Genomic DNA, 26,454 nt, shown 5'->3' with positions numbered 1-26,454 from the left:
ATTGGTTTCAGGATACAAGACCATTAAAATTAGAAAACACTAAAAAAAAATCCCATTATAGTTTCATGAAATCTGCCTGCTGTGGAAAAATATCAAAATGCAGTCTCACATAGGCTGATCATGTTAGAGTATAATATTTATTAAATTTCATCATTTATGATCACTCTCACAACCAAATTAACCCTAACACAACTTTCACATTTAGAAACACAGACGGCAAACTGATTTTTCAACTATTTTGCTTACATTACTTTTCAACTGTCATGCAGTGCTCATAATTAGGAGATACTACTATACATTAACACTCCCATATTATGCTTATTAAGAACCAAATTCAGAGGGTAGAAAAATGCCAACATAAATTCATTCTCCAAAACTGCCCACGAATGTATTGTCACTGTTCTTTCTAATCATATATTTATAGTACATTCTTCAGTAAAAGGTATAACTGTAGTCACATAACAATAGTTATGATGAGGCAATATCATTTCAAGAAAGAAATACAACAAATGAAACTAAAAATTGAAGAGAAGCAATCGGAGCATATAAAAATCATTTGAGAACACCACATAAACTCCAATGTTTTCCACTTTCCAGTTGGAAAGAACATGCACAAAGTTTTCTTAAGACAGTTGTCAGGAGTGCATGAAAAATTGGCTTTCATATCATGTATGTTGAGAGAAGATCAGTGTCATTGAGGAAAAGGGACTGTGTTCATTATCTTTTGGGTCTGTCTATATCATCTATAGCTGAGAGAAGTTTTTGTCTTGCTTTCTTATTGATATGGGATCCCAGGCAAACATTTACCAGATTGGTCAGCTGCTTCGTCGAATACTCCTGCTCAAAAAAAGAAGATTCAAATTTAGTACACTAAAACACATGTATGTGATCAATGCAAAAAACAGGCAGACAGATATTCAGGTCTCAGTGGATAGTTACTGAGCACTAGAAATCAGTGTAAAGCAGTGGAAACTGTAGTCAAGACATGGAAGACACACTGTTTACAGAGCTGTTAATAGTGGGGAATAAGGATACCTATAGTACACACTTGAAACAGGAAGCACTAGAATGTTTTTAATACGGCACATAACATACCAATTAAGATCATACACTATGCTTCTTTCTATGACAGTCTTTGTTATTAGGTTATCAAAATACACTGACATTTCAAAATTTTAAGATGCCACTAAGTAAGCAGTTTCTAGCACTGTAGCTTTTGTAAACATTTTAGGTAAAAGAAAAAAATCTCCAACCACAGAACAACTCTTCTGAGATATAACAAATGAATAAGGTAACAAAGGACAAAAAGTTACTGGTTTTCAAACCCTCGTATTATAATTGGTAGCTAGAAAGTACAATTAAGACTACAGTTGACCCTTGAACAATGCAGGGATGAGGGGTGCTGACCCTCCATGCAGTGGAAAACCTGCACATAATTATAGTTAGCCCTCCTCATCAAGGTTCCTCTATATTCGAGGATTCAACCAACTGAGGATGATCATGTAGTACTATAGTATTTACTATTGAAAAGATTTGCATATAAGTGAACCTGTACCATTCAAATCCATGTTGTTCAAGGGTCAACTATATAAGTATTATTTTGCTGTACAAATCAATTTAGTTCCTGAATTTCAGATAAGTTGTTAGGATGAGCATGAATAGGAGCTCATCAGAAAGTTTTATATCTTCATTTGGTTCTGGAGAATGAAGAGTAAGAGTTCAGCTCAGGAAAGAGTTGTGTACTAGCATCTAATAAGAAAAGAACATGTCTTCACTGGAGGTAACCAATAAAACAGTGCAATTTCAAAACATGAGAAAGAGTTCATCTTAAAATTCAGCAAACTGCTCAGTTTGTGTATCTGATCTCTGAGAGCACCTGTAAACACCACATAAATTCTCTCAAGCAATCACTCAACATTTAGAAAGTACCACCCAAGCACTGCACTAGACATTGTGGAAAGTTCTCTGAAAACAGGACAATCCGGGCTGCTGGGAAAATTTCACTGTATTACAAATATCAGTTAGTTAAAGCTTTTCCAAAATACGATTACTAAAAATTTTAGTCCACTATATTAAAAGAAGAAACCCTAAAATGGGCATCGTTCTTACATCAAATAATGGACCTCTACGAGCTGTGCTTTTTCTCTTCAGTTACTTGTCCTTTTACCCCAAATCCCTTCCTCAGTACCAACCCCAAAGTGTTTACAGCTTACTTTATTAAATGGATTCTAGCAACATCAGCAGTTCATCTGCATCTGGTTTAGCATTTTGGTTCTCAAATGACGGAGGTCAATGGGACAAAAAGTGGTGACATTTTTCTCAATTCTGGTGTATTGATTAAATCACTGAAAATAACATGTACATTTCTACTTTGCTCCCAAAGATCTGAAACTGCCCTACAGTGGGCATGTTTACACAAAGTTCAGGCTAATGGTCCAGACTAAAACTCATTTCATTTATCTACAGTGTTGAAACTAGAAAGGATGAGCCTGATAAAGTAAATATAAATAATTCCTTACTTCCTTACCCAGTCAAATGAGATAAAAATTTACTTAGCTTTTACCCATGATGTTTACAGTATTAATAAATGTGAACACTAGAGTTACTGATGAAATAAGATTTGGTGATAATTTTAACACTTCTCATATTTTCATTAAATCTGTCTTCACATACTGCCTATCTAGACAAATGATATATAATAACAACTATACCGAAAAGCTCCCTGTACTGAGCATTCTCTGGTGATATATGTTGAGTTGAACTGTGTCAAAAAAATTCAGCATCCACAATAACACTTGCTATAAGTAGTATTTTTCTCTACTTACCTATATATTCACACAAAAGAAAAATAATCTCACCTATACTTAAGGTAAAATCTAATGTAGGATGAGGTTAAATTTAGCTATTTAAATGTTAATATACCAATCATCACTACTACATGTCAGCGTGTTCAGGCCATCACCCATTCATTGTTCAGGGCTACAAGAAGGTTTAAGTTACATAACAGACTTTAGCTTGTGAATCATTTCAATGTTGCTATATTCAATTTGTCCTGATGTTAACCAATTTCAGCCGTCTCCTACAACACAGCTGCAGGATAAACACAGCTAAAGTTCAGACTCTGGCTGTTTTTCCAGATAATTACTGCTACAGTTCACAAAGTCTCAAAAGGATTTGATCAGGCAAAGGACATTGCATAAACAGTGTGAAATACGGTAAAGAACTGGCATAAGTAGTTCATGCTAAAAAAGCAAATGTTTGTTTCACCCATATGATTTTGAATTATATACTAGACAAGAACAGCACAATGGATAAGGAATAAAAACTTAATTAACTGTTTCCCAGCTCTCACCCTATGCTCTTTGATCCAGCGTTCCATGTCATTCTCAGTTAGATAGTAAGCTTTAATATAGGTTTCCACAAATTCTTTATCTGGAATTGGTCTAATATCTGTTAGTTTTTCAAGTTTCATTAAAAACTGCTGAAAATCCAATTGCATCAAGGCACGACCCTCATTACTACACTTCTTGACGTTGGCATATCTAAGACACACAAGAATTAAAACACATAAATGATGGGATGGTTAGAAAAAGAAACCTTTAGGTACTTAAACTTTTCTCTAATCCACATTTGGTGAGATTCTATGAGAAAAAAGAGCACATGAGCCTTGAGTCAGAAGGACTGGGTTGTGTTCCAGCCCTGTCACCAAGCAGTCAACTTACCTATCGGGGCCTCAGTTTCTTCATTTGCAAAGCAAAAAGATCAAATAACTTCTAAGGTTTCTTCCTGCTCTACAGACCATAGTTCTGCCTACTCAATTAACATAATCATCTGTAAGAATGTTAAACTGGTATTTAACTGGTATTCCAGTTAATCTGGCTGCCAAGAATTATTTATAAAACTAAGCTATGAATATTCCCAAGTAATCTTAGCTTCATAAAACTGTTCAATATTTTAACTACTCAATGCAAAGAAAACAAATGAAATAACTCTCCCGTAAACATTCAGCAAACCTAAGAAACATGTAAGCATATAAGCAAAGAAAGTACATACATATTTTTCATAAAAAAACACTTTATAGACTTATTCTGAGACCCCACACTACTAAAAAACTGTGTTCTAAGGTGGACTAGTAATAAGAATAAATATGTTAACCCTAACAGTACATTTTATTATTCATAAGTCAGTGTCTCATTCCTTCAAGCATACAAAATGTGGAGAATTCAACACTAGGAAATGAGGTACTTCCCCTAAGGAAATCTGCAAGAAAACTAGTTTATATTATTTAAAGTGACCAAGCTTTTTTTTTTTTAAATAAGAAGTGTTTTATACACAAATATAACATTTGTTATTCACTTTTCTACCATTAAATAAATTTGTTAACAGTACAATCCAGTCATGATTGTTGACCGAGAGCCATTTTGGGATTTACAGCACTGCTGGTTTTAACCCTAACCCTAACCCTAACAGACTGGATGGTGTATTATACAAAATGCCAAGGCTGTTGTCAGCTTGTCACCGTCACTTCCACTTTCAAATACATTAATTTTTATGACAAATAAGAAACGATGAGAAATCAGATAAATGATAGTGTGAAAATTCAACTGATGTGCAATTCTAGATCACTGTGAATGGTCTTTGAAATAGCAGTTTGCTTTCCAGGGATATTTTAAATGTATTACTGATTCTTATTTGTATTCTAGATGTTACAGGCAGAGTAAGCATGGTCTCTAAGTGGGAAAATTACTTTTGATCTGTAAACTCAACATATGAAAGATTGATACAGTTTACAATGATATAATAATGATATTAACAGTGATATAGTGGTTATGAGGACTGATTTTACCATTAGAAAATGAGGAGTTCATAAGCCTTCTCTGCATTTAAAAACTGTGTGAACTTGGACAAGTTACTTAACCTCTTTAGCCTTGAGTTTCTGAGGCTAGGTTATCTCTCTGTTGACAAAACAGCGAGAATACTACCACCAAAGAGAGTTTATGTTAGGATTTGGTGATAGAATCCTGTGAAGGGCTTGTTTCAATAAATGACAAATAGCACTCAATGAATGCTATGTATAATCAACATTGTAATAACTGTATTAGGTAATAATAATTATTACTAGTTTAATTTTCAGATAACCATTAGATGCTGCATTCCTCACTCCTCTACTAGCTGATTCTAAGTCACCAGCAAGAAAAAAAGTGACACAGTGGCGTTTAAGGTCTCTTTTCTAATTACATTCCAAAGTTAAACCTGAATTACTATGAGACTGTCTGCTATTTATCACTATTTATCACTATCTCTACCTATTCTCTGCATCCATTAGTGATAACATATAATATTATTCATATATTATGATTTATCACTGAAGAATCAGATAACGCTTTCATGAAAAACTTACCCTTCCACAATTGTTCTATTAGCCAGACGTATACAATGTTCCCAAAGTATATTAGACACAGGCAAGGGTATCCGAACTCTCTTAGAAACTTCATTTAACCTCGTGTTAAACTGCTCAAATTCCTAAGAAGACAAAAATCGCGGCCATATGTGAATATAATTATAATGTTACATTGCTTTCCCATCTTAGAGGCAAAAAAGATTTTAAAATGCTCAGAATGAAATCAAGTAAAACAAAGAGAGATAATGCCAAAGATAATCTGGACTTAGTGTGAAGTGTTTTTTTTAAGTATATCAAATTGAATAAAGCATGTTGTAATACAGAGTACACTACATTTCATCTCAAAGGAAATAAGTGTCATTAACTGATTAAACAATGTTCAAATGTTTCTACATCTCAAATTTTTGTATGACTGTCAGTATGGATTAAAAAGGCTTAATAACTAATATATCTTTAAAAATATCTTTAAGAAACCCATATTTTAAAAAAGCGTTTGAATGAGCTTTCACCTCAGAGTGAACTATTTGTAATTTGTAGCTGTACACCTTACAGAGCAATATGATAAATTATTCTCTTTCCTAAACATTCTTTTAAAGTAAATAAATTACATACTGAATGATTCAAAAGTAATGTAATAGTTGTAAATTTTTAGCACCAAAACAACTCCATAATATACATTATCTCATTACGCATAGAAAAACTGAACATTTTTATTACTTATTAGTACCTTTTGTGATACCACTCTACTAAAAAATATATGTAACTAATTTAGACAATTTCAACAGCTACATGAAAGCAGCAGATGGTTCACCCTTCAGTAAATTTATTTCTGATTTCTTTCGACTATTATCATCTAAATATGTTCATTTACAAAAGTAAATGCTGTTGATCCTTTCTCGCCAATACAGTTCAAATAATTTTAACAAGTCTTAAAATGATACATTTTTCTTTAGTTTCCTCAATAGAGAAACTACACAATGTGTACCAAGTCAAGACTGACATGTATTCAAATAACACACAGGTGGAAAAAAATCTGATCATCACCAATCAAGCTACACATGATCGTTGTGTTATCTCTGGCTGCTTCCTAAATCACAATTTTTTTAATGATTTTTGACAGTTAACTGCTTTTAATCATTTATGAGAAAGAAGTAGGTCTTCAGTCCACTAAGCTTACTTTTGAAAATCAAAGTAAATAAGTAATTGCTCTTCCTCTTTTTCATTTCATGAATCTAGCAAAACAGTATTTGCTACTGTATTTATGCTTCACTACAGTAAACTCTGCTTTAGATTTCAAGAGTCATAATTCAATACTTTTCATTAATATTTTAAAGATAAATTTATAGGCTTACTGTATGAAATGCCATTCTACTCATTGCTAAATCCAATGTTCAAGAATGCTTATTGTTCAATGAATAATAAAACTATTTCATTTTACTTATGATTCTTTTGGGACAGATTCTTTTGCAGACTGCTTTTACCTAAAGGTTTGGACTTGGAAAATAACAGAACAAAATTTATCATAAAAGTTTATTTTCTTTTTTTAAATAAATTTATTTATTTATTTTTGGCTGCGTTGGGCCTTCTTTGCTACACACAGGCTTTCTCTAGTTGTGGCGAGCGGGGGCTACTCTTTGTTGTGGTGCGCGGGCTTCTCATTGCAGCGGTTTCTCTAGTTGCAGAGCACAGGCTCTAGGCACACGGGCTTCAGTAGTTGTGGCATGTGGGCTCTAGAGTGCAGGCTCAGTAGTTGTGGCGCATGGGCTTAGCTGCTCCGCGGCATGTGGGATCTTCCCGGACCAGGGCTCGAACCCATGTCCCCTGCATCGGCAGGTGGACTCTCAACCACTGCACCACCAGGGAAGCCCTAATGTATCTCTTTATTGCTGTCCCTGTGCTGGCATATAAATTCCTTGATGGCACGTAAGTTCCTTAACTCACAACTATATTGCCAGCACCTAGATCAGTACATGGCATATGTCAGGTGATTTATAAATATCTCTTGATGCATAAATGAAAAAAAAATTACAATTCTTTCCAGAAAACTTATAAATGTTAAGTCATTGAACACAAAGGTATTTGCATGACACATTGCAAAAGTAATGTGATTTCTGGAAAAAAAACTTAGAATAATCAGGGGTGTAGTCTCTTGCTAATGAATATACACAACTCTAGAAATATCTTCTAATTAAACAGAAATATCCTCTTGTCACTACAGTCATGGCCATTGAGGTTACCTAATATGAAGCCAGCTAAGACACACTAATCAGACTCTAATTCAAAATGGGATATTACTGAGCAAAAACAAAAAATCTACAAAGTATTCTTGGGTCTAAAAGAACACAAAATTTGGAAAGAAATCCTAATCCAACTCAGGGACTTTAATATCACAAGAATGCTAGAATGTGGTACAAACTATAATCTCACAATTTTGGAGCTATTGCAATTACAGGAATAATTCCCTTAGTAGAATTATCTTTAACAGAGATGTTTCCAAGAATACTTGCCTTTAACAGTGCATCTACATATATGTTGTGCTGTGACATAATTTCTTTTACATCCCATTTCACATTAGCCATTAGGAGCAGCATCTGTTCATAATCAATGGCTTTACCAGCTACAATCCAGTAAATTGGTTTGCGTAGTTCACTGGCTGTTGAGACGGTCTGAAATAATTTCACAGAAATGAAACCAAATATTTTCTAAAAGTATAAAATTTCTAAAATATATTTTGTTCCTGTTTCTAGTACACATCATATCTGAAAATAAAACACTATACACTTGGAGATTTAAATTATGAAAATACTTTAACTTGTGGGCAAGGAAGGGTCTTACTCAAAACATAATTTTGAGATATTCAACAAACTTGAGGCCACTGACAATTCAACTAAAAAACTATAGATTTTTTCACTTCTCTCCATTTCCATTTCCACTTGCACCTCAAGATCCCATCATCTCTCACCCACATTAGTCTAAAAGTCTTCAAACCAGTCTCCTGCCTCTAGGTTTGCCATCTGAGGTCCATTCTTCACACTTCCCCCAAAGTGCTTTCTAAAACACACACCTCACCATACTACTCACCACCTCTTTCAAATCTTCCAGTAGCTTCCCAGTACCCTTGGAACAAAGTCCAGCTCCTGGCTGGGAGCACTGTATGTCATGTGACTTCTGCTTAATCACTCCGGCCATCTTTCTCATCACTGGCCCTCTTCCCCGCTCTGAGAACTTGAATTTTCCTTAGCTGCTCACAGGCACCGTGCTCTCTCATCTGTAGGTCTTCATATAAGCCACTACCTTAGTCGAAATATACTCCTCTCACCCTCTTTCTCTCTGGTCCAGTTTAAACATCAGTTTCTCAAGACAGCCGTTCTAGATAACCTCTCCCAAACCATACCCCTTCTCCGCCTCCAGTCAAGGTTAAATATCCTGCCACTGTTTCTTTCCCTTAACTATACTTTATTGTAATATAGTTTTAATTGGCTCTTTCTCTTATTAGACTAAAAGTTATAAGAGGTACTCAATAAGTATTTATTTAATACAGGAATTCATGAATGAATAAACAAATATTCTAATCCACCTCTCCTGAGGTTGAGAGACTGACCACTAGTTTAAAAAAAAAACGAAACACCTAAATAACATGTGACAGTCCTATCCTGCTCACAGTTGAAATGATATATAAGACATGTCTGACCTGAGAATAAAACTGCTGAAGAAAGGGTTTTTTGACTGCAGGCATCACAGCATCCAGATGTGGCTGAAGGAACTCAAACTGTTCAGCCAAGAATACCCTAAAGGGAATAAATAATCCACCATGTAAACAAAACACAGGATTTAGAGCCTGTCAATATTTTTTGTGTAACTAATCTTTAAGATCTCTGAGCAAAAGTTTAACAATTAAAATTATTTTCCATTTTAAACAACTACCTTGCATTGCCACTTGACACACTCATTTACAATTCACACAAAAATTAATGCTGAGTTATCACTGAACGTGAGGTGATGTGAAAGAAGGATGACTTCAAAGGAGCTAATCTGGTTACCACAAGGTGTACAGTTATGCTGCTTTGCATGTAAGATATGAGCACAGGTAACACAAAAGATTGAAGAAAGAATACAACAGTATTTTTAGAAGGATTTCCCATGTAATTACACACATCAGACCCATGAATGCACAGATTTAACACCTGACACTTTTTAGAAATAACCCAAACATTCATAACAGGAAATAAAATGGAACTTGGCTGAGACACAGACGTGAACTTCACATGCATACACGAGACATACACGTGAATGAATCGGAATCATTCAGCTGAAGACTGCTGGTAGTCACACTGTTTTTCACTACTCTTTGTTATATACAAAACCTCTTAAATTATACTGGACCATATTTTATGGAAGAAGTTATATGCTCTCACTTTATTAAAGAACTTGGGGATTTATAAAGGTCAGGATGCACTCCTGCTGATGTCAAGGATCGACTACATTTAACACTAAACTGACAATGTAACTACAGTTTCTCTAGAATTGTAATTCAATGGCAAACTATAAAGTACTATAATATAATATGCTTTTCTAAAGTCTTACTTAAACCAAGGATCATGCTGCTAAAGAATGAAACTTAAAAGATTACCCTCCTTCCATTTATACACCTGAAAATCAACCATGCCATTTTAAAAACTGATTCGTAATCTAGTTTAGGATATACTTCTCAGAAATATTGAGTAATTTAAGGAATATTTAGAAGTGGGAAATGCATACAGCTAGAATACAGTGCTTACTTTTATAATCTTTCTTAAATATTTAATGGCAAAGCAACTGTTTTTAACAACTTACAAGGATTCTGTGGCTACCACTCTTTCCGCCAACCCATACAATGTATCCCCAAATGTCAAAACCACTAGGTGACTGAGGTGAGGGCTTGGTACCTTCTCCTTTCTCTCTTCTGCTGCTGTGAGCGTGGCAGTAGGATCAGCTGAAACTTCCTGAAAATATAACATACATATACACACACAGCCTGAAACAGCAAATCTAATAGCAATAACCCATGTGATTTTACAAAAGTGGAGCTATAATTAAAATGCTCTCAGGCATACATTAATTACACTTAGTTTCAGTTCTTTTTTTCCTCCTTTTACATTTTCTAACTACTAGAACTTTCCTTTTTATACTAAGTGAAAATGATCCAACTCCATATGCTATTATCTGTGCATGACCTAAAATTGGCCAACACAAGGAATCTTTATGAATTGACAAATATTTCACAGAGACAATAGTGAGATGCCCTTCAAGAACTTGTAAATGAGGAAGAACAGACTGCCTCTCCAGGACCAGGCTGGTAAAATCCAAAATTATGGTGTGATTAACCATTTCACACCTAAACCTTAATCAAGGTAACTTTGGTATAATCCCAAGAAGGCAGGACTAAAATGTTGTTCTAAACTGAAACAGAAGCAACTGTATTGTATATCTCTAGGGATAGATTACTGACCTGAAGGAAGATGGTAAATGGAAATAAAAGAAAGGGATGCCCGAAGAGCAGAGTGAGATGAGCCTTATAAGATCCTCAAAGAAAACTACAGCACAAAAATTGAATACAAACAAATCTAAACGTGTACAAAATGTAAATCTGGATTACTTTTTAAATCAATTACATAATCACAAATCTCTAACATTTGCCTTACGAATAAAAGAGACATCAAATGCATAGGACCCTGGGAGTATAACAGGTTTATAAATTTTGCAAAATGGAAATAATACATTATAAAACCTTTCAAGTTAGAAAATGGTTTCATTCTTGTTTAGTTCTTTTTTATATCCTATATTCTACTAAAGGTATTGTCTCTCTTCAATCTCTAATTACTCAATTAGCATTTAAAAGTTATTTTGGGAACAACTGTGCTTTCTCTAAGGAGAATCAGGATAAGGGAACTATGCAAGTTAATCAATGTCACAGCTCCACTATTTATTTCCTTCTACTAAAAAGGAAAATAATCACCCAACTACTGCCAAAAACAACAACAACAACACACAAATCACAAAATTACATATGGTTTGGTACCAATTGGGTGCCTGTGCTATTTAATTTAATTCTGGTGGCTATTTAATACTTTTATTATTATTATTTTTAAGATTTATTTATTTATTTGGCTGTGCCAGGTCTTAGTTGCAGCACACGGGATCTTTGTTGCAGCATGTGGGATCTAGTTCCCTGACCAGGGATTGAACCCAGGCCCTCTGCATTGGGAGCGTGGAATCTTAACCACTGGACCACCAAGGAAGTCCCTGAGGGGGCTATTTAATAACCATCTACCAGACTGTCCAAGTGAAGAACCTTAGAATCATTCTTGAACACCCCCTCTTCCTTTGCACCTCCCTCATGCCTAAACAGACCCCTCTCTTGTTTGTTTCTTCCTCATGTCATTACTTCAGTAATACCTAGGTGATCTTTCTAAAATGGAGATGTGATCATACCACTCCGTAATTTAAAAGTCTCAACTGACGATCCCTTCCTTACAGAAAAAAAGCCTAAACTTGTTGCCACGATATTACTCCTTTACAAACAGCTACCTTGCCAGTCTCATTTCAAGATAATCTCTACACCCCTGAGGTCTAGTCACACTGGGCTGCTTACTACACCTGTCCTACTGACACTCCTGTCGTAACAGCTCTCTTCTCCTTGCCTGCCTGGCTCTTACCTCATTGTTTAAGTAGGAACGCATATTCACCTCCTTTCTATAACTTTCTCAGTCTCCCAAGAAAAATAACTATCTTACTTGTGTTAATATTGCCTATACATATACCTGTTATGTGGCATACTGCATACTTTATCAGTTGTTGTTTTCTAACTCTCCTACCTCATTGTGAGTTCTTGGTGGGTAGGGACCAATTTCACCCTCTTTGTACCTTAAGTCCTTGGCATGCCTGTTGACATTAGCAGGCCCTCTGTTAGTTTCATTGATGGAGATGTTGATAAGAATCTCCTCTTCCTCTCCTATTATCCTCTTTCAAGCCCATTCCAACCAGGTTTTTGTCTGCTCCACTCCAAAGAAAGAGTAAGCAAGGTCCCCACCGGCCTCCTTATGGCCAAATCCAATAACCAACTCTGAATATCCATCTCTGAACATTCCCCCTGATCTTTAACCACTGGGTTCAGTCCTGAGACTTCTCTGACTTACATTCTACTCCCTACATGATTTCATCCGGTCTCACAGTTTTAAATGCCATCCACATGCCAACAGCTCAAAATTTATATACTTGCCCTGACCCCTCTCTCACCTCTAGTGCATTTAACATATCTGAAACTGAACTCTTGATGTCCTCTTCAAGTGTGTCCTCCTAAAAGTCTTATCCATCCCCATTATGGCACCTCCATTCTCCAGAAGTCAGGGGCCATCCTTGATTCTTCTCAGTGTCACACTCCTCTTATAATCCATCAACAAATCTTAATGTGTCTACCTTCAAAACAGATCCATTTAGGGAAATACACTTGAAGAGAGCAAGAAAGTCCCAAACTGTCAAGCTGACATAAATAAATGGTATGTGCTTATTGCACACTTAAACGGAAAAGCTCCTAAACAGATCCATGTTTCAGCTTACACCAGTATAGTAAGGAAAGGACACACAACTCTCTGAAGACTTTAAAAAAATGAAACTTTAATCAATCTTTACTCTCACAGTGAAACTTATATTTTTAGCCTTTCCTGCCAGTAATGTACTAACTAACACAAAGAAAATTCATATTTATGGACTTTTCTGGATCAATTTAAAATACATTTTTATTATCAAAGATTCAAAGTTGGCCACAGGTCTTAAACAGTTCAGCATCACCAGGTAGATAACTAAAAATTCACATTTCTGGTACCATTACGACCTACCCCAACTTCCTTTCCTGCTTATCCACTATTAGACAATTTTTCTTAGACTTTTATTTGATGTGTCAAACAAATTTTCTTAGTTTACGGTGAATTTAGATGATAAACAATTTCAGGTGGCATTTTAAAGAGCATGATGATTCCATTTTGCCTTTTACAGCTTAAAGAGAAGCAAAACTCAGAAGATATATATGGAGAAAATAAAATCACCAAAAAAGTGCTTACTAAAGTTTTAACTAACACATAGGAGAAATATAAGGAAAAATACTACCTCCATCCAGTGGTTCCAAATTAGGCTATAAATTATTTTAATAGCCAAAGAATGTATTGAATAGCAAGAAACCAATTAATGTTCTCTGCCAATGTAGATGCAAATTAATGAAGTGAAGAAAATTTATATACCAGCTTATGAAAACCTGAGATCAAGGTCTAGTAAATGACAAATATATTTTTTAAAATAATAAAACGATGCTTAGCAGTATGCGTAATAACTTAACACATAAAACACTGGAAATTTTCAGAAAAACTTCTACTGTATTGTTGTAGAGTCTTATCCATCAGAGGAGTGGGGACTGTGGATAGGCTCTGTCAAAGGTCAGTGCTCCTTACAAACTGACAGAGGAACAACGGCTAACACAGTCTTCTGATCCAAGGTACAGTCTTTGATTTAAGAGATGCTAAGAATAAGGTCTTAAAAAAAAGATATTTTTAAAAGACAAGGTGGCAAAGAAAAAACCAGGCACATCTATCAATTTATTGGGGAGGGGTGTGTAGCTGGTTTTAAAAAAACGCATTTCTAAACTTGACTATTACAGCAATTCAGGAAAAAACTTATCCAATGAACAAAGAACTGGTCTGACAGATGCTACAGATACACTGTTATCGTTAGATGGGTGACAGCTTGTCTTAAATAACAGCTAGTTTGGTCCCCTTGTTTACTGGGTCATGCTATTTCATTACACACTGTATGGCAGCATTAAATCCACAGCTTAAGGGTCAGATCTGGAACCGTGGTTTGACAATCATAAGCTAGTAACTAGCAGAGCTGGCAGAGAAACGCTAGAGTGAATGATTCTAGTGGTATATTTCAGCCCACCTATCTTGAGGCATTCAGCCAGAAACAAGAAAAACTGAGGCTGTGGACTAAGATCTGGAAAACAAGATCTTCAGGTCAAGGTTATACTAAGTATCAAAGAAGGAGAAGCAAAATCAAAACAGATAACTGCCAATGGGACTGAAAGCCAATGATGGATTTTACACAACAAAGACCAAAAAAAAAAAAAAGAAAGAAAAAAGAAAAAGAAATAGATGGCTGTGTCAAACAAGGAGCCTTGACTCTGAAAACAAAGATCAGGATTAAGTGGACAAGAAAACAAGCCAGGTTAATCCAGGAGACACCAAACTCAAGGATTCGAGTTTATTCACTTACTCTATAAACATTTATTGAACAGATGCTATGTGCCAAGGTAAGTGCTAGGACTATGAACATATATTAAAAAAATATGTGCTGGGGCTTCCCTTGTGGCACAGTGGTTGAGAGTCCGCCTGCCGATGCAGGGGACACGGGTTCGTGCCCCGGTCCGGGAAGATCCCACATGCCGCAGAGCGGCTGGGCCCGTGAGCCATGGACGCTGAGCCTGCGTGTCCGGAGCCTGTGCTCCGCAATGGGAGAGGACACAACAGTGAGAGGCCCGCGTACCATAAAAAAAAAAAAAAGTGCTGGGCCAAAAGACCTCCAAATTTTAAGGGGGATGGATGAGACGGATACAGGTTATTTCCTCTGTGTAAACAGTGCTCACCTGAAATATCTGCATACGCCTCTCTCACTTAATTCATATCTCTGCTTAAAGATCACTGTCCCATCACTCTGCTTCATCTTCTTCTTGGCACTGATCAGTATCTGACACTCTTATACATTTATCTGTCTCTCTGCCCCAATAAGATTCAAGTTCCAAGAAGACGGGAATTACCTCTTTTGTTCACTGATGACTTTCCAGGCCTACAATGCCTGGCATATAATAATTATTCCAAACAAGTATTTCTTAAAAGAATGATTACATTGCTTTATAAAAACTTCAATAACAGAAGTATGCTCATAATATAGAGCTTATGAGAAAAGAGGAAAGTGATTGCTTATTTGGGTAAGTGACAGAATAAAGGAAAATTCATAGATGCAGAGAAATGCACTGAATGACAAAAGTCTCTGGCTACAGTGACCAAGCATAAGAAAATTTTTTTTTATTTTAACTGCTTATGTTGGCTTAAACACTATAGAGGATCAGCCCTGTTTTGCTACCTAACCCAGCTTTTTAAAACATGCATTTCATCACATGATACAGTTAAGAATCCAGACCCCCTACTGCATAGCTGACTAAACCTAAACTTCTCAAATGTTAAAGCCATTTAAAAAGTCATCCTAAACACTCTCTGCAACACAATTCTTTGGCATAAACTGGTGCCCCATCACAAAAATCTGCCAAAATTTGGGCCAGGCTCGCTCCCACCTCAAGGCCCTTGCTCAGCCTCTGAACCTTAAATTGAATGCTTTCTTTCTCCTCTTCCCCACTGCTCCCATGCCTACTCTTCAAAGTCTAGCATAAGTCTCACTTCCTCCTTCAGTCATTCTCTCACAGTAATTTTGAACATAAACATTTCTTCTCTTTGAACTTATACTGCATGTAGAGCCAATATCATATTCTTTTGTGTACACCAGCTTTCTCTCTCCATCAGGCTATAAGAAACCTCCATTTTACTTACTGCATGCCATTAATGTTCTAGGGACACAGGAACTCGATGTACATATAGAAATACACTTACATGTAGTTGATTAGATCGCCAATTTCTATTTTAAATAACCTAAAAGAATTGATTACTTACCAGATCAATGAGGCTTTCTTGTATTCTGTTTAGAGTTGTTCTTAGTCTACTACTGCTAAGACCTAGTCCCGTGGATTCCAACTGAAAAAGAAAACGAGAGGCATGTTAAACTGCTGTGGAGATAACCCTGCAAATGTTGTAACTTCAAATTAGTGAAAAGTAAGTATGTGGTGAGTTTTCACTCAGATACTTAGCATTCAGAGGGTTTCCAAATTGCATTTAAAAATACCAAAACATCAAAGACAGAAATCAAATCTTAACCCTCAAAGGAACAAAAGAGCTATTTACACATGTGCATTTACAGGTCACACTAACATCTATCAATCTAATGGATTTATCAGGAGAGAGTTCACCAAAATTTATTTCCCACAAGTTATTGTTTTTAATTGCAAAACTTAAGATTTTTAGATACTTAAAGAACCCAAGGATAAGAAGGGCCACACTGATACAGAAAAAACAAAACAGAGATGATACATACTTTCAATATCAAGAATAAGAGCATGGATAACACTACAGATCTAATGTTGAAACACCAGAAGGATAATAAGGGAATACTATGAATAATCTTATGCCAATAAATTTACCAAACCAGATGAAACAGACAAATTCCTTGACAAGCTATTATAAAAATTGACCTAAGAAGAAATAGAAAACTTTAGCAGCTCTTATTAAATTTCATTTAATAAAAACCTTCAAAAAGTACTAGTCCTACATAGACTCTCAGAAAGTAGAAGAAAAGAGAATGTTTCCCAATTGTTTTATTGTTTTACTAATATTACTCTGATTCCTAAACCAAACAAAGATACCACAGAGGGCTTCCCTAGTGGCGCAGTGGTTGACGGTCCGCGTGCCGATGCAGGGGACGCGGGTTCGTGCCCCGGTCCAGGAAGATCCCACATGCCACGGAGCGGCTGGGCCCGTGAGACATGGCTGCTGAGCCTGCGTGTCCGGAGCCTGTGCTCCGCAACGGGAGAGGCCACAACAGTGAGAGGCCCGTGTACCACAAAAAAAAAAAAAAAGAAAGAAAGAAAGATACCACAGAAAACGTAACTACAGACTCCTAAACTTTATGGACACAATTTTTTTAAATCCTTAAAATATTAGCAAACTGATTCATGACCAAGTGGTATTTGTCTTGGGAATGCAAGACTAGTTTAACAGCCAAAAATCCTACTTTGAAGTTAACCAGTGTATTTCACCATATTAATATATTTCTTTAGGAAAGAAAGTTATGATTGTTTAAATAGATTCAGAAAAAGGCATTTGACTAAATTTATCCTTTCATGGTAAAAGTTTAGAAAAATTCAGTAACAGAGGAGAGTTTCTTCAACATGACTACAGGCATCTATAAAATAGCTAGCATCATACTCAATGGTGAAAGGTTCAATGCTTCCTATCCAGGATAGATGAAAGTGGAGGGAACAAGATGAGGATGTCAACTCTCACCACTTTTTCTTGAGAGGTAAAACCTTTGATTTCAAATCATTTTTTTTATAACATCTCTATTGGAGTATAATTGCTTTACAATGGTGTGTTAGTTTCTGCTGCATAACAAAGTGAATCAGCTATACATATACATATATCCCCATATCTCCTCCCTCTGGCGTCTCCCTCCCACCCTCCCTATCCCACCCCTCTAGGTGGTCACAAAGTACTGAGCTGATCTCCCTGTGCTATGCGGCTGCTTCCCACTAGCTATCTATCTTACGTTTGGTAGTACATATAAGTCCATGCCACTCTCTCACTTTGTCCCAGCTTACCCTTCCCCGTCCCCGTGTCCTCAAGTCCATTCTCCATGTCTGCGTCTTTATTCCTGATCTGCCCCTAGGTTCTTCGGAACCTTTTTTTTTTTTTTAGATTCCATATATATGTGTTAGCATACGGTATTTGTTTTTCGCTTTCTGACTTACTTCACTCCGTATGACAGACTCTAGGTCCATCCACCTCGCTACAAATAACTCAATTTTGATTCTTTTTATGGCTGAGTAATATTCCATTGTATATATGTGCCACATCTTCTTTATCCATTCATCTGCTGATGGACACTTAGGTTGCTTCCATGTCCTGGCTATTGTAAACAGAGCTGCAATGAACATTATGGTACATGACTCTTTTTGAATTATAGTTTTCTCCGGGTATATGGTCAGTAGTGGGATTGCTGGGTCCTATGGTAGTTCTATTTTTAGTTTTTTAAGGAACCTCCATACTGTTCTCCATAGTGGCTGTATCAATTTACATTCCCACCAACAGTGCAATCACTAAATGATTAGTGATGTTGAGCACTCTTTCATGTATTTGTTGGCAACTCTCACCACTTTTACTTTACATTGTGCTGGAGGTCAATTTTTTTTTTTGTAATTGACCTCCTTCTTTTGTGGTTTCTTCATTAACCCAATCTTTATTTAGATGTGCGTTGTTTAATCTCCAAACACTTAGGTTTTCCTATTTTATAGATATTGGTTTCCAATATAATTACATTGAAAATATATTCTGTATGATTTCAATGTTTTAAACTCATTACAACATGTTTAATGGCCCAGAATATATGGTCTCTCCTGATAAATGTACCATCTGCACTTGAATATATATCCTGCCATTGTTAGGTATGTTGTCCTACAAATATCAATTAAGTCAAAATGGTGGAAAGAGTTGTTCCAATCTTCTGTGTACTTGCTGATTTTCTATCTAACTTGTTCTATTAGTTACTCTAGTGTTAAAATCTGCAGCTGTCGTTGAATTTTTTCATTTCCTCTTGAATTCTGTCAATTATTGCTTCATCTATTTTGAAGCTCTGTTACTAGGCACATATGCATTTATGATCATTATGTCTTCCAAATGAATTGATCCTTACATCATTAGAAATCCCTCTATCTCCGGTAATACATTCTGTTTTCAAACTTATTTTATCTCATATCATAGCCACTGCAGCCACCTTATGCTTACTGTTTGCATGGCATATCTTTTCAATCCATTTGCTTTCAATCTATGTTTTTTGTTATTAAGCATGGGCTTTGTTTTTAATCCACTCTGACAATCTCTACCTTTTAATATGAGTATTTAGTCCAGGAACATTTACTGTGGCTGGGTTTACATCCACCATTACATGTTTTCTTTTTTGTTCCTTGGTTCCTCCTTTCCTACTTTTTCTAATTATATGATTTTTTCTTTTATTAGAATCCTACTTTAATTTTCCTGTAGGCAAAAGTTAAAGTGCTTTGTATTATTTTTCATTATTCTTCTATGGATTATAATATACATTCTAGATATTTCACAGTCCATTTACTGTTCACAATGTACTGTTTTACATAATATATAGAAATCTTGCCATCTTATAGGTCCACATCCCTCCACATACCATGGTATAGTTGTTATACGTAATACATTTACATATATTATGAACTCCAGAAAAGAATGTTATACTTTCAGGTTTAAACAGCTATATGGTTTAAAAAGAAATTAAGTGGAAAAAGAAAACAACAACAACAATCTTTTGCATTTCCCCAAGTAGTTTCCATTACCAATGCTTTCATACTTTCTGAGGATTGATGTTTTCATCTGGTATCATTTTCCTTCACTCTGGAAAACTTCCTTCAACATTTCTTGTATTACATGTCTGTTGGTGACAACTTCTCTTAGTGCTTTTTTTTCTTTTTATCTGAAAATGTTTTAATTTCATATTCATGCTTGAATAGTATTTTTGGTGGCTATAAAATTCTGGGCAGACATTTTTTCTTTTCTTTCGGTGTCTGAAAGGTGTTGTTTAACTCTCTTCTAGTCTCCACAGTTTCTCGTGAGAAGTCAGCTGTTAATCAGATCATTGGCCCTTTTTATGTCATAAGTCTATTAAAGTTTTCAAGAGACAATTTCCTCATGAGGTACCCCACTAGACTTTTCTTTGTGTTTATTCTGTTTGCTGTTCATTTAGCATCTTGTATCTGCAGTTTTTGGACAGTGTTTCTTCAAATATTTTTTCTACCTCATTCCCTCTCTCATCTCCACCTGGTATTCCAATTAAATGTATGTTTGACCATTTGATATAACTTAGCACGTCCCTAAGGTTTTGATCATCTGTGTTTTTCAATCTTTTTTTCTCTATGTTCTTCATTTTGAATAATTTCTATTTATTTATTTTCAACTTCACAAATTCTTTCCTCTGTCATGTCCATTTGGCTAAGTACATTCAGTAATTTTTTTTAATTGCTGGAACTGAATTTTCAGTTCTAGGATTTCTCTTTGGTTTTCTTCCTACTGTTTCTACTAGAACTTCTTATTTCTCTACTGAGATGTTCATGCATTTAAAACATGTTTTGTTTTACTTTATTGAAGATAGTTAAAATGGTCCATTTAAAATCTTTATCCCTTAGTTCCAACATCTTGAGTTCAGACTATATTGATTTTCTTTTTACTGAAGGATGTATTCCTCTTTTTTGGCTCTATGTATTTAGGTAACATTGGATTGCATCATCCATTCGATTCTGGAGATTTCGGATTCTGTTATTTTTCTCCAATAAGTACTGTTTCCTTTGTTTTCAGTATGCAATTTTCTTGGCCAGGCTTGAACTATAAACTATCTCTTGTGTAGCAGCTTCAGTCTCTATTCAGCTCTTTTTTCTTTGACTGGCTGCAGTCAGTCTGTTCCACACAAACGTGGTTCATCGGTTAGTCAGAGATGTGGGTAGACAGAAATTGGGGATCCCTCCTCTGACTCTTCCCCATCTGAACTTCTCCCTACTCTTTTCAGTGTTCCCAGTTTCCTGGCTTCACTTTTCTGATTCCCCAATCCATAAAGACTATAGGTTTCCTTATGCGTGTCTCCAGTTATGTGCCTCAGGGACTGCACTTAGTCCTGGGCTAAAGGCCACGGAGATGGAATTTTTTTTTTGATTAATTAATTAATTTATTTATTTTTGGCTGTGTTGGGTCTTCATTGCTCTGCCCGGGCTTTCTCTAGTTCAGGCGAGCAGGGGCTATTCTTCGTTGCGGTGCACGGGTTTCTCATTGTGGTGGCTTCCCTTGTTGCAGAGCACAGGCTCTCAGAGCATGGGCTTCAGTAGTTGTGGCACAAGGGCTCAGTAGTTGTGGTGCATGGGCTTAGTTGCTCCACGGCATGTGGGATCTTCCCGGACCAGGGCTCGAACCTGTGGCCCCTGCATTGGCAGGCGGACTCTCAACCACTGCGCCACCAGGGAAGCCCAGAATTTCTTTTTATAGTTTCCCTTTCCCCAACCGCTAGCGTGAAATCCCACCAGAGTCTATATGCTTCTGTTCACTCTCCAGCATCTTCAAGAAGTTGCCTTTTGTTTTATAAAACATCCATGTTTTATCATTGTTTTCTGCAGGAAATATCATCTAATAAGGTCTCAGTCCCTCATACCCAGAAATGGAAGTTAATTCATTCTTAAAAGTTTAGATTTTGAATCAGACTCTCTACAAAAAAACAGTTCCATTAATGAAAGTTAACTTTAAATGAGGCTCACAAACTGTTGTCAAGTAATAACCCTCATAAGATTTACTTGGATAAGAAATAATTAGGATATAGGACTTCCCTGGTGGTGCAGTGGTTAAGAATCCGCCTGCCAACGCCGGGGACATGGGTTCAAGCCCTGGTCCGGAAAGATCCCACATGCCACAGAGCAACTAAGCCCGTGCGCCACAACTACTGAGCCTGCGCTCTAGAGCCCGTGAGCCACAACTACTGAAGCCTGCACACCTAGAGCCCATACTCCACAACAAGAGAAGCCACTGCAAAGGAAGCCCGCTTGCCGCAACTACTGAGCCCATGCGCCGCAACTACGGAAAACCACGAGCTCTAGGGCCTGAGTGCCAAAACTACTGAGCCCACATGCTGCAACTACGGAAGCCCATGTGCCTAGAGCCCATGCTCCGCAACGAGAGAAGCCACCGCAATGAGAAACCTGCGCACCGCAATGAAGACTAGCCCCTACTTGACACAACTAGAGAAAGCCCGCATGCAGCAACAAAGACCCAACGCAGCCAAATAAATAAAATTATTGAAAAAAGAAATAATTAGGATATCAATCCATATCTCCTAAGAATCTACTATGTGCTTACTACTGCATTAAAGTAAGCTACAGAATGGTCTTCACAAAAGAATGAACAGAAAGGACCAAAGAAAACATAACTCAGGAGTTGAACAACAGAAGGCTTGAGGCAAGGCAAGACAAAGCAATACTATGAGTACCATTATTATAATGAATCAAATGGATTAGATATATACTACAACATGATGTAGTAGGCTATAACCAGTTCAGTGAAGAGTAGGAGCTTCAGGAGTAATTAGTATGAACAGAAAAAAATCCCTTAACCTAACGCATACACTGTGTCCCCCCTTCCAGACAATGACTTTCTAGAACCCCCAGGACACAACGAGATGCTTATTCTTCCATGAGCAGCAACCATTTAAATTCACTCATACAATTCTCTCTCTTCTGGGAAGGAAGCAGCAGTAGCCATGTTAAAAAGTGCAAGTAAGAGGTAGAGTAAATGCAGTATTCACTCATACAAACTCGCTCATATGCACATTTTGTTCTGGTTCATAGAAGACACACTGTTTCTAATACAGCATATGGGTGAACATCCATATAGAAAGAAACCCTTATAATTAACAATGTTGTTTGAATACAGTGAAATGGCTTTTACTGAGTCTTACAGGATTAAAAATGCTTTTAATATAAAATATCAGAGTAACGTTTTCTTTAAAACATAACAGATTTTAAATAAAATATGCAGCATACTTTACAGTGAGCACCTACCTGCACTTGGCTAACTTTCATCAGCTTCTAGTGAACCCCACTGTAAACAAATCTGTGCCAGTATCTAATCAGCTAGAAAGTCACATCCAAAAGCACTCAGTTCCAAAAGTTTCTGAAGGACTCTACTTGAACACATCTTATCAAAACTGTGGTTGAGAACTGTTTTAACTAATATGATAGTCACAAGTCATGTGTGGCTATTTATAGTTCAAGATAAACTAACTAAAATCAAGTACAATTGAAAATTCAGTCCCCAATCATACCAGTCACGTTTCAAGTGCTCAAAAGCCACTTATGGCTTATGGCTACCATACTGGACAGTACAAATACAGAATATTTCCATTACTGCAAAACTTCTCTTAGACCACACTGGTCTAGAGGCACAGTCCAAGAAGACAGAGTAAAGCTCATGTAGAAGACTGAACGATCCTGACAATTGGCTAAAACTCCAGAATGTCTTTCTTCTTTAGTATTTATTTATTGAGAGTGATGGATTAGTACATATTTTAAAGCAACATAAATTCTGCAGCAACTTAGTTTCTGATTATATTAGTATTCTTTCTAATTTTGCAGAGTTAAGAACATAGGAAATTCAGATCCCATATTAAAAGATCATGTCTTTGATATACTTGTAATCACAGCAAGACTATGAACATTTATATGATGAATGTAGTTATCCATTAAAATTCACAAGTTTTTGAAAAGGTACAAAATATAGTATGCGAAAAGTTAGTATTACGAGTATACTTTTATACGAAAAACTGTCAAACATGTAGGTGAACTACATAATAATTCCCAAGTATCAAATCAGTTACCTGCTTAATACTGTGCTGTTCTCCTTAGGAGTAGAAAAAGATAAACTCAACAAGAGCTTCGGAAACACAAAAAGGAGGTGCAGGAAAATTAATTCTGTGGCAGGTTCAGTTCAAAGATTTTCAATTATTTTAAATAAATATTTGCCGTTATCTTCTGAATGTAGTAGTGCCTGCTAAGGTTGTTAGCCAATATTTAAAATGTCTCATTTACTGTGTAATAATTACACACTGGGCCAGATTTAAACAAGACAACCTGCACATTTTTCATCACCAAAATATGTCAAGGTTAGAAACTGATGCTGTACTTTTTCTGCCAAAAATTTGAATAACATACAATATGTTTATCATATCAAAGCTTAAAATTAATGTATTTTAAATAAGGTGATGGGGTACACAAAAAGCTAATATCAATAATATGTTGGATTTTTTATGGATAATTTTCAAAGTAATGTTATTTATGTATTTTATACAGAGAGAATGAGTTTTACATTTACAAAAACAAATAAATTTTAAAAGAAACAGACTCCTCCCCCAAAAGGTTGACTTACTGAATCATTCCGACCAAAAAAGGTATATATTGCATACAAGTAATAATCAAATAGCTGAGACATGAAATGGATAACATCAAAAGCAATTGGTTTAAGAATGTTCATCATCTGCATATATTTACCTGAAAAGAAAAAAAATTAAATAGAAAATTAAAATCTGTTAGTCTAAAATTATTAAGAAACCATAAAATTACTTTACCAAAATATTTTTTTAATGAAATATTACATTCCTCAGTCACACCAGCCATGCCTCAAGTACTCAACAGTCACTTGTAGCTAGTGGCTACTGTACTGGACAGCACTGATACAGAACAGTTATACCATCTTGGAAAGTACTACTGGATGGCACTGATATTAAAAAATACCTACGAAGATTTTTCATATCATTATATTTTACTGTTTGTCTTATATTTATGGAACTCTTAAACTAACTCTTCTACAATGACACTGTACAAACAACACAGTTCCTCATTTCTTGGAGATTCCATTTCAAACAATGTCTTCAAAAATGTTTAGGTGTAATAAAACAAAACACAATGTACTTGAGGAAGAGTGGGGTCTTTTCATAAGCTTATACACACATAGCAAAAGTAAAAAAACAAGAAGAAAAAGGACACGTGGAAGACACTTCCCATTCCCCTGAATCCTAGCCCTGTGAAATCTAGCGTCAGAGGCTAAGAACATTTCTTTATCACTACATCACTCAAGAGCTCAATACTCGCAAAGTGCCAAGAACATATCTTCCTCATTCCTTCCTTTGGAAGATGCCAATATTACACTCTTTTTCCTCTAAACATATGACACAGTTACAGAAAAAAATTTAAAAACCAAAATGCCTGCATTCATAAACTTGTTAATGTATTTGAAGGGTGCATGGGAGATGGGCTGAATCAAATAATAAACAATAATGAGTCCCTAATTGTGTTTATTTTTTATAGGAAATAATAGGGAAAGAAGCATATCTATAAAAAAAATGCTCTTCTGCAGAAGATATTAAAACAGGCCATTTGTTTTATTTCCAAATGAGCAAATGATTCAGGTGCTGGCTCTACTTTATGTAACTGCTATAAATTTTAAATTGGTACTATTGAGGACACCAGGATTCAAGAGAAAACACATTAACTGCAGTAGGAAAAAATGACAAATTTACTCTAATGGAAATGTCTACTATCAAAACCATTTCTTTATTATCTAAGAACTCAGTCCATCCGTCTTAATTTACATGAGAAATGATTCTAAATAACAGTCAGGAAGACATACACATCGTAAAGTAAAAACTACACAATTTAGATTCTGTTCTTATTCCTATTTACAAGTCTTTTGTTTCAGAATCATTCTTTGTAATTATTTCACATAACCAGACATTTAAAAAAATATCTCAAAAAAAAAATCTCAATTGAAAAAAATTTGATAGTATGCTCCTAGAACATTCTGGATCACTGCAGATATTTCATTGACTGCAAACATATAGCTATTTAAACTATTTACACATTAAATAATGTGATACTGTAAAGGAAAAAAATGAAAAAATGTTATATTACTTTTATCCATAAAAGAAAATTTTAAACAGGTGAATAGTAGAATGAGGAAGGATGCAAACTTCGGGGTTGATACATATCCAGAATAAAAAGCTCCTCTCCATTCCTAATAAGATGAACCACTGTTCACATAATTCATCTTAAGAAAGGATATAAAAATGAATTCTTAATAGGTAAAAGCTGTTTTAAATGTGCATTCAGAAGAAAAATAAAACTAGATGGTCCCAAATGCTCTGAAAAAAATACATAATTATATTCATTCACTCATTCAATACATTCAACAAACACTTTTTGAAAGCTTACTATGTTCTTGGCATTGTGTTAAGACACAAGGAACTACACAGAGTCTCTGCTCTCTCACAGAGCTCCTTCCATGACCTTAAATGGTCATACGTGGAAGGCAGCCATTGATAAGCAGGCTGCTAGTATATTCAAATATAGAAGAGTGAGAACTCTGTCTTTCCAGTTCAAGAGGGCAGAGTAGGCCTTTGGAGGCCTGAGGGAACTTATGTACCCCCTCAGACTTACTGAACTAAAAGAGAATTTTACAATGAATTAAAACATCTATGAAGAGAACTGGGTGAGAATGTAACAGCAGGTAGGTATGATCACCAGAAAATGAGAAATCTCA

General features: G+C 35.8%; 1 protein-coding gene across 4 annotated transcripts in view; it reads right to left on the bottom strand.

Moving 5' to 3' along the window:
• Positions 1–128: 128 nt before the first annotated feature.
• VPS50 (VPS50 subunit of EARP/GARPII complex) overlaps positions 129–26,454 on the bottom strand; it is a 130,143-nt gene continuing 103,817 nt past the window's right edge. For 2 of the 4 annotated variants that reach the window (XM_082661919.1, XM_082661920.1), the window contains 8 exons: positions 24,286–24,407; positions 16,150–16,230; positions 10,235–10,383; positions 9,093–9,189; positions 7,909–8,067; positions 5,402–5,523; positions 3,353–3,542; positions 129–837 (listed from right to left, as the gene is read on the bottom strand). In XM_082661919.1, the coding sequence (XP_082518045.1) occupies positions 718–837; positions 3,353–3,542; positions 5,402–5,523; positions 7,909–8,067; positions 9,093–9,189; positions 10,235–10,383; positions 16,150–16,230; positions 24,286–24,407 (1,040 nt within the window). In that variant the 3' untranslated portion in view covers positions 129–717. Of the gene's footprint in view, positions 838–3,352; positions 3,543–5,401; positions 5,524–7,908; positions 8,068–9,092; positions 9,190–10,234; positions 10,384–12,753; positions 12,857–16,149; positions 16,231–24,285; positions 24,408–26,454 lie in introns of those variants that run through there. The other 2 variants (XM_082661921.1, XM_082661922.1) reach the window with 2 other exon arrangements.

Source organism: Grampus griseus (assembly GCF_964374135.1).
Source record: "Grampus griseus genome assembly, chromosome: 9".
Classification (NCBI taxonomy): domain Eukaryota; kingdom Metazoa; phylum Chordata; class Mammalia; order Artiodactyla; family Delphinidae; genus Grampus; species Grampus griseus.
This window is presented reverse-complemented; position numbering and strand designations above follow the sequence as displayed.